General features: G+C 32.8%; 1 protein-coding gene across 5 annotated transcripts in view; it reads left to right on the top strand.

The window, feature by feature from the left end:
- GK (glycerol kinase) overlaps positions 1-6,202 on the top strand; it is an 82,112-nt gene extending 75,910 nt beyond the window's left edge. For 4 of the 5 annotated variants that reach the window (XM_055437733.2, XM_055437736.2, XM_055437734.2 and 1 more), the window contains 2 exons: positions 2,244-2,330; positions 4,145-6,202. In XM_055437733.2, the coding sequence (XP_055293708.1) occupies positions 2,244-2,330; positions 4,145-4,155 (98 nt within the window). In that variant the 3' untranslated portion in view covers positions 4,156-6,202. The remainder of the gene's footprint in view (positions 1-2,243; positions 2,331-4,144) is intronic. The other variant, XM_088834048.1, reaches the window with a different exon arrangement.
- The last annotated feature ends 2,435 nt before the right edge of the window (positions 6,203-8,637 follow it).

Consider the following 8,637-nt stretch of genomic DNA (forward strand, 5'->3'; position numbering starts at 1 on the left):
GCATATAGTTTAAGAGAGAAGAGTTTATAAATGAAATATAGCCTGCCTTCCAACCCCAAAGTGAGTATAGAACCACTTTAAAAAGATTATTTATTGACTGCATCGGTGCTTAGTTGCAGCATGTGGGATCTAGTTCCCTGTCTAGGGGTCAAACCCGGGCTCCCTTCATTAGGAGCCCAGAGTCTTAGCCACTGGATCACCAAGGAAGTCCCAAGAACCACTTTTAATGTGTCTAGCTTTTCAGAGAAGCTTCTGGGATCATCCTGTTTCTACTTGAAGCTTTTGTTTATTCTCCTAAATAAGCTTTAGGCTTAATATCCATTGTCTTTAAATATTTTGTTCTGAGACCCACCTTTCTTTCTAAGATGGTGACAAAGTCTTTCTTGCTAAGACTGTTTGCAGTTTTGAGACCTTTTGTAGTTAAACTTCTCAATCATAGGTATTTTTTGTAGCACAGTGCTAGTTGCTTTGAAGGATGCAACAGCCATGCACTCTGATTTATTTTCTGGTTGCCCTCAATTAAAAGCTGATGAAAATGAGTTCTGTGATTTCTTTGACTAACTGTATTTTTTTAAATGGCACAGAAACTTCCCTGGCAGTCCAGTGGTTGAGACTCCACACTTCCAATGCATGGCACAGGTTCATCCCTGGTCAGTGAACAAGATCCCGCATGTTCCCAAAAAATAAATAAATAAAAAAATGTATTTTATTTATTTTATGGCCAAAAAAATATTATATGGCCAAATAAATAAATAAAATGGCACAATTCAACCTGTTCCCCTCCCTTGCCGTATCTGCCTCCATGTCAATGCCACACATACTTCTTCCTTACTTGCAGTTGAGGATATAATTTTAATCGCCAAGTTCCCACAAAGACAATTGATCATTTTCTGTTTGCTTACCTTACTGTCAGGGAACTTAAAATGCCAAAAAAAAAGGGATAAAAGAAAATTACATGATTTTTTTGTTTCTGCCTTCAGGATTGATGATAAAGTAATTTGATTTTTTGAGAGTTTTCAATTTTTCAAACTTGGTTTTTGTTTCAGTTAGGCTGCAATGTAGTTAAGGCAAAGTGTAAAACACAATTTGTAGTAGATTTATGAAAAGCACTCATATACAACATTTTGAGAGTCTCTAAAACTGTATAATAATCCAGAGAACAATATTCAATTAGTGAAATGCTGATTGTTCCTCAAGCAATGTAAGCTATGTAATAATAGTACAGATAGAATCCTATTTTGATGATCTCATAAGGCTATTCAAATTGCTACCTGGCCTCTTATCCTCTTTAAATAATTTTAATTTATGGAAAGAATATTATGTTAGCTTAATTTCCAAAGCATATTGCCAATTTTGAAGCATTCATATTTATTTTCTTGTTTGTAACTATATTTGAATGGAGTGTAAAGAATTTTTAACATACATTTAACATGTTTAAAATGTTGCAGAAATGATTGGGGATTTAATATTTTTTGGAGAGAGCTTATGATAAATAATGGCTTCATGACTTTGTACTCCAAACCCACCAAAATAACATTTTTTTTCAAAAAGTGTTAAATGTTCAAGATATATCATGTTTAAATTCAAGAAAAGCCTATGTCTGTATCTATCTAGCTATTCTTTAAAGGAAATGTTTTCAATCAGGTTAGAAAATATCAAAACAATTGTGTTCTCAGACAATATTTTAAAATATAGATTAATACAGTTTAGTTTTTAAATCATATAGTAACATTAATTTTCAGGTTCATTTTGCTATACCAACTGTGTGTAAAAAAGAAAATGAAATCAATAGGGTTTGAAATTCATATTCAAACTAATGAATTGGACTAATATAACTCTTCTCTGATAGCCAAAGGATCTATAATTTTAATCTGGACGGGGAATGGGATTGCTCACTTAGTATCTTTTGGGGAAGAACCAAGAAAGCTAAAATCAGCAGCCTCCCAAAAAGAAAGTTCTCCTTCAGCTTTCTTTGGCTTTGCCAGTGGAAGGTTTATGTTGGTCTATATGCTCTATGTTCGTGCTATTTGTGGCATGCTATCCGTACTGTTTGTTAACTCTCATAAGTCGTCAATTTTGATTCTGGTTTTGATTTAAAGTAATAACTCTGCTAGCTTTTATGAATATACTATTTTTATAACTTTTTTTTTTGCTATCATGTGATTCTTAACACAAATATTGTAATTATGTGTCTCTCTTTTGGTTTGCTTGACTGGAATTCCCTCCTACTCGGATGACAACAGGTGACCCTAGTATCTTCTGTAGTCTACCCTTGGGCTTTTTTATAGTGAGTAGCGTGGTAATGTTAATCGGAGCAAGGTACCTCTCAGGTCAGTTCCTCTTTAAATTAGACAATTATATGAGTTAGCATTAATGTATTTGTGTATAAATCAACAGAAAGTTTTCAGTATTTTTCCTTCTTCCTGTTCTTAGGAACCTGGAAAATCTATTAAAGGTCTAGTTAATAGGCCATTTAATTCAGAATTAAGGACTGTGACTCTGCATTTATTCTCTTTGATTTTTAGTAGATGATTTTCTTTGAGGGGCTACATTCTGCTGGCAAGCGCAGCAGTAAGCACAATTACTACTACTGTTCATGCTTAAATGAAAGGATGTTCAGAGTGGTAGATGAAATGTATAGTGTTTGAAATCAATTGAACTGGCTTTCAAATGAACCTAAGTTGTTTTTCATACTTAGGAAAATCTGCTACAAAAGTCTTAATATTTCAATCCTGCTAAGACTTTTGGCCAGAGTATGTTAGCAGAGTTTCTGTAAAACTCTAAACCTGGGGAAAATTTATCATCACTTTTATTTTAGTTAAGAGAATACATTGGTGAACTGAATTTTTTTTTAATTATTGCTGAAATTGGTGAAATTCAAACTCAATTATTATTTTTGCATATTCTGAATATTCTCATAAAAGTAAAATTGCTCAGTACATTATAAAACTCACTGCGTAACCAGCATTAATTTAAATATAATAATCATTTTTTGAAGTTGTTCCTAATGATAGCTCTGTTTTTCTTCAAATTAGTGGCCTAAATGGAAATGACATATTTCATATGTTGCCAAGAAAGTGAAACATTTAAAAAACCTTCTTAATTAGGGAAAGACTTAAATTATTTCTCTTAATTAATTACAAGATGACCTGGGTTTAAAATGTAAAAATTTTTTATTGATATGGGAGCACATCTGTTTTTAGAAGTCTGACAAGCATTAATCAGCTTGGCATCATCACTAAAGCACTATATATAAATATGGAATGAAAAGTTATTTACATTAACAGAAAGGGAATAAAAATTATCTACATTAGCAGAACATTAAATTATCTTTTAAATCATGATAAAATTTCAGTTATGTGCATGAGAATTTAAAATTAGATTTACCTTTTTCTGTATTCTTCATGTTTATAATAAATTTGTTCAAATATTTCTCTTCCAGAGTAACCATTCCTTATGTTGGTATTAGTGCTTTACACATTACAAAAGGCTTCTGCATACATAAATCTGTACAGAATTAGCAGAGGCTTATTTTCTTTCTGCTTCTCAGGAATGTTTGGTGGAAGAGTCTGAGTATTCCCCAGAAGAACTGTAATTTAAATTATTTAAAATTCTGTTTTAGGAAAAGTTCTATTTTTTTTCTTTATCCTGAGGTTTTGTTTGTTGTTTGTTTTTGGCTGCACTATGGTGGTCTGGAAAAGGAAAGAAAATAACATTGCAGCTGAATGTTTTCACTGATATTTTTTTCCCTTCTGTTTCCCTTTGATACCAGTACAGAATGAAAAAGCTTGGTCTTTGAAAAAATAGGATATATAACATATCTCTAAGCTGAAGGATACAGTAAATGTCCAAATTCCTAGACTTCCAAAATAGATATGATTGCCATCTTTAGGACCTCTCTTGGTAACATATGCTGAGATTTGAGAAAAATTGGAATTTCTTGTCTTGGTAAACAGTTAGCAGTAGTGTTCATTTGCTAATTTTGAAATTGGCCCAGTTATATTTGTTGCATTTTACCTGTGAAGCAATATTTAGGAATCATATGGAATTTCTAGCTCAATAATGATTGAATCATCTTCATTGCTTTAACTCCTAAATTGCCTGTATATTATTATTGACATATATGATTTTTGTCCCATTTTAGGTATGCCGTAAATACTACCAACTCATGGATTCCAAAGATGCGAGCTCTTTACCTATGGAGAGAATCCAGTGATTCTGTCTCTTAATGTGATGACACTATTCATAGACTGAATTTATTTATAAGCCACTTGCTGCATGATCCTCCAAGTAGACCTGTGGCTTGAAATAAAGAAAATGCAGCAGAAAGAATGCTATAGAAACATTTGGTGTGTTTTTTAACAGCACTAGTTAAGATTGGACGAGCCACCTTTGGGGCTGACCCCCTCCTTTGCAATCATTTCCTTCCTCATTCCCTGTAAGATCTAGGAAGAATTCAGATCCTGTCCATTGGAATCTTTTATCACATATATTCAAACTCTGATGGGCCAGGATTTGATTCCTGCACTACACACGCTTCATTAAGAGGCTATTACTAACCGGCTAAAAATCTGTGATTTTTTGTTTGCTTCTTTTTAACAGACTCCCCTACCCAAAGTCCTCTTTTCTGCTTATTAGGGAGACCACAACATCTTTACTAAATGTTTAAATGGAAGCCTCTAAATTCTTAAAATAGAAATTTAGTACCCTCATTCCTTAGGCATTTTTCTAAAAAGTATTTGCCAAAACTGAAAATTCTTCATGTATTTTACATGGTCTCACTAATTATACTGAATTGCTATCTGGATCTTATAGGGAAGGACACTTTCCTTTTTTTTTTTTTTCATTCATCTCTCCTTTTTATATTTTTTACATTGTGTATAACATACATGCCTCTATATTTTGTATAATGAGGGTAGCCCATTTATAAATTAAGAGTACATATTCTCACTAATTACACTGAATTTCTGTCAGGATCTTATAGGGAAGAACACTTCCTTTTCTTTTCATCTCTCCTTTTTATATTTCTTACTTTGTATGTGTAACATACATGCGTTTATATTTTATATACTGAGGGTAGCCCATTTATAAATTAAGAACACATTGTATTCAGTGGATTCTAATGGGGCTGGTCTTAAGTGGACCACTATGTGTATAAATATTTTGGGGAAAACAGCTGTATATGTTTTTGGGCAATGGTTATGCATATTATTTACCAGGAGAAGCTTTCCTGAAGAGACAACATTTAAAATTTAAGTATATGTTCTATGTGAATAAAAGAAAATGTACTTTATTGAGACTATAATTTCTTATACCATACTTTTATATGCTAAAAAATAAACCTGTGGAATAGTATAGCAAATATTGTTTTCAAATACAAGCACTGAGTCCATATAAAGTTTGCTTTTCCTTTGACATATATTTAGATCTATTTAGGATCCTTTTGAGGAGATATCAAAAAAAGTTTACAAACTTAAGTAGAAAAAAAAAAGCCAAGAATCTCTTTCCATCTAAGTATGTTATAAATTGTTGATAAGCAATTAAAATTTCTATTTGAGATGACAAGTAGTTATCTCTGCTTATGGACATATTATTAATACAACAGAAAAATGGTTTAATTGATAGAAAAAGCTTCTGGTAAACCCAAGAATTTCCTTCTCGCTGCACCCACAACCAAGAAATTCTCAAAAAAATTAATGTGAGGCATTATAACAACTTACCTAATCTAGCTTCTCAATGTCAATCTAAAAATAATCTTAAGATTAATTTTTTTTTACTACAAACAAGAAAATATGGCCTCCTAATTATTTTCTTCAGTGATGAAAATGGAAAAATATTTATATATTAATATAAAAGGTTTTGTTTTGTTTGGAATGAATGGAAGCTTGCATTTTCAGTTCTGATTATGCTGTTTGTAAATTATTGAATCTGCTGGGTTTTCTTGGTGCAGCTGCCACTTTAGTGACACAAATGTTACAGAAGGGTACTATGAAAGTATTACTTGGTGGCAAGGACACTTTTAAACGTCATTTGTTTCTACAAAGGTAGTTTGAGTTAATGTAAATAATTGTGAAAATCATTGTTCCAATAATTTTAAGATTACATTAATTTTCTATAAATTGTGATATTTATAAATGTTTGAAATGATACACGTTGATATTTAATGATAAATTTACTTAAAATAAATTGACCCTCATTCTTACTTGCATTTCTCATTTACAGACTAGAACTTAGATCAAAATTAATTGAGAAAGATGGTTCAGGAAACGTTCAGCTCAGCTGTTAGCCCTTGATCAGGCACACACTGAAGAATTAACCAACAGTTGAAGAAGCAGTTTCTGGGATGATGAGCACCTTACTTGTTCTGTCAAAAAAGACTATATTGTCCCATCTCAGCATCCAGAAAATGCCCCAGTGAGGTCAGCAGCTGTTCTCAATAGGGTCTTGCAGTCATGGCTAACCATGACTTACTGGTTCCACTCTATGCTTCAGTTCCTCTCTACCTGGGTGAGTTGGTGGAGTCAAGTACGCCATTATCCTCTGAACTCAATCGCCAACACCTCAATCTTTTGTTCTCCAGGTAATCGGTAACATAAATAATGCATTTTTGCTTCTGTAACAATCTTAGAATTTTTTTTAGTGTGTTTCTTTTAAAATGCCTAAGTCTCAGTTCTTTGGCTTATAGGTATTTTGCATCCTGTGAGAATGAAGAATGATTGAAATTTAGGAGGAACCATGAAACAAAAGATGTCATAGCACAGAAACTATAACAGCAGTGGTAGTCAAGTAGGTAGTTTTTACCTCATAGTGTCTAATCATAAACAGAAGTGCAAAAATTACTATTTTTATAGCTTTAATAAGGTATAATTGATGTATAGAAAACTGTACATATTTAATGTATATACCTTGATGAGCTTGGACTTAATGCATACACCCATTATCCCATCACCAAAATCAAGGTTATAAACATACCAGTCACCTCCAAAAATTTCCTTGTGTCCCTTTGCTTTCTTGTTTGTATATTTAAGAATATTTAACATGAAATCTACCCTCTTAAATTTTTAAATGCATAGTAGTGTATTGTTAACTATGGCACTAAGTTGTACAGCAATCTCTAGGACCTAATCATCTTGTGTAACTAACTTCATACCCATTGAACAATTCCCCATTTCCCCCTTCACCCCACCCTCTGCTAACCGCCAATCTCCTTTCTATGTTTGACTTTTTAAGATTCTACACATAAAGATTACACGATATTTCTTTTTGTGTCCAGTTTATTTCACTTAGCATAAGGTGTTACAGGTCCATTGATGTTGCAAACAGTAGAATTTCCTTCTTTTTAAGGCTGATCAAGATTTCATTGTATGTATATACCACATTTTATTTATCCATTCATCTGTCAATGGACATTTGGGTTGTATCTATATCTTGGCTGTTGTGGATAATGCTGCAGTGAACCTGGGAGTGTAGATATCCTGATTTCGATTCTTTGAGATATATACTCAAAAGTAGAATTGCTGGATCATATGGTAGTTCTATTTTTAATTTTTTGAGGAATCATTCATACTGTTTTCCATAGTGGCTGCACCATTTTACATTCCCACCAACAGTGTAAAAGTGTTCCAAGAATTAGTTTTTAACTAGAACTTTGTAATAGCTAGTTTTAACTGTAATTTTTAAATAAAAAGGTTTACTTGATCTGTTCTTGCAACCTAACAATTCATCAGGTCACATAATAGGCATTACTGGAAAACTGAGTGAGTTTCAAAACCAACTTGATTGCTACTTGATCCATACTTTATAGGTACATATCTTATCTCTGGTCTTATGTTAAAGGATAAAATGTGTTAAGTATCACAGACAAAGAACTCTCACCAGTGTTTCTAAAGATTTCCCTGTCATCAGATTTAGTGAAAATGACCTATTAACTTAAATTTGGGGACTATAAAGATAAATATTCTGAGAAGCAGAAGATAGGTTAAAAATAAGTTGCTCATGTTAATTGGCTATACCCCAATATGAAATAAAAGTTTTTTTTACAAAGTTTTTAAAGACTAGTTGTTCAATTAATTTTAATTAATTTTTGGCCATGCCACATTGTGGTGCAGGCTGTTAGTTCCCTAAGCAGGGATTGAAATCTCACCCCTTGCAGCAGAAGCTGTCTAAACCACTGTACCACCAGGGAAGCCCCGGCATATGTAAATTTTTGAGCTTAAATGCAGAGGCCACTGTACACGAATGTTCATGACAGCATTATTCATAATAGCGCAAGAGAAAACAACTGTCTTATCAATTGATGAATGGTAAATGAAAGGTGAGATAGCCATACAAGGGAATATTATTCACATGTAAAAATAATAAAAAAAAATAATAAGGTACCACACACATACTACAACATAAATGAATCTTGAAAACTGTACAGAGTGAAAAAAGTCATACAAAAAGCCACATAGTGTATGATTCAGATTGCGTGAAATGTCCAGAATAGACAAATCTACAGGGACAGAAGGTGGATTAGTGGCTGCCAGAGTCTGGGGGGGCAGGGTGCAGGGAGGGGAAAAGGGACGTGACTGCTAAATGGACAGGATTTCTTTTGGGGTGATGATTGCACAACTTTGTGAATATACTAAAAACTGA

The sequence above is a fragment of the Moschus berezovskii genome, chromosome X (genome assembly GCF_049115385.1).
Source record: "Moschus berezovskii isolate FMDL1 chromosome X, NW_MosBer_1.0, whole genome shotgun sequence".
Lineage (NCBI taxonomy): Eukaryota > Metazoa > Chordata > Mammalia > Artiodactyla > Moschidae > Moschus > Moschus berezovskii.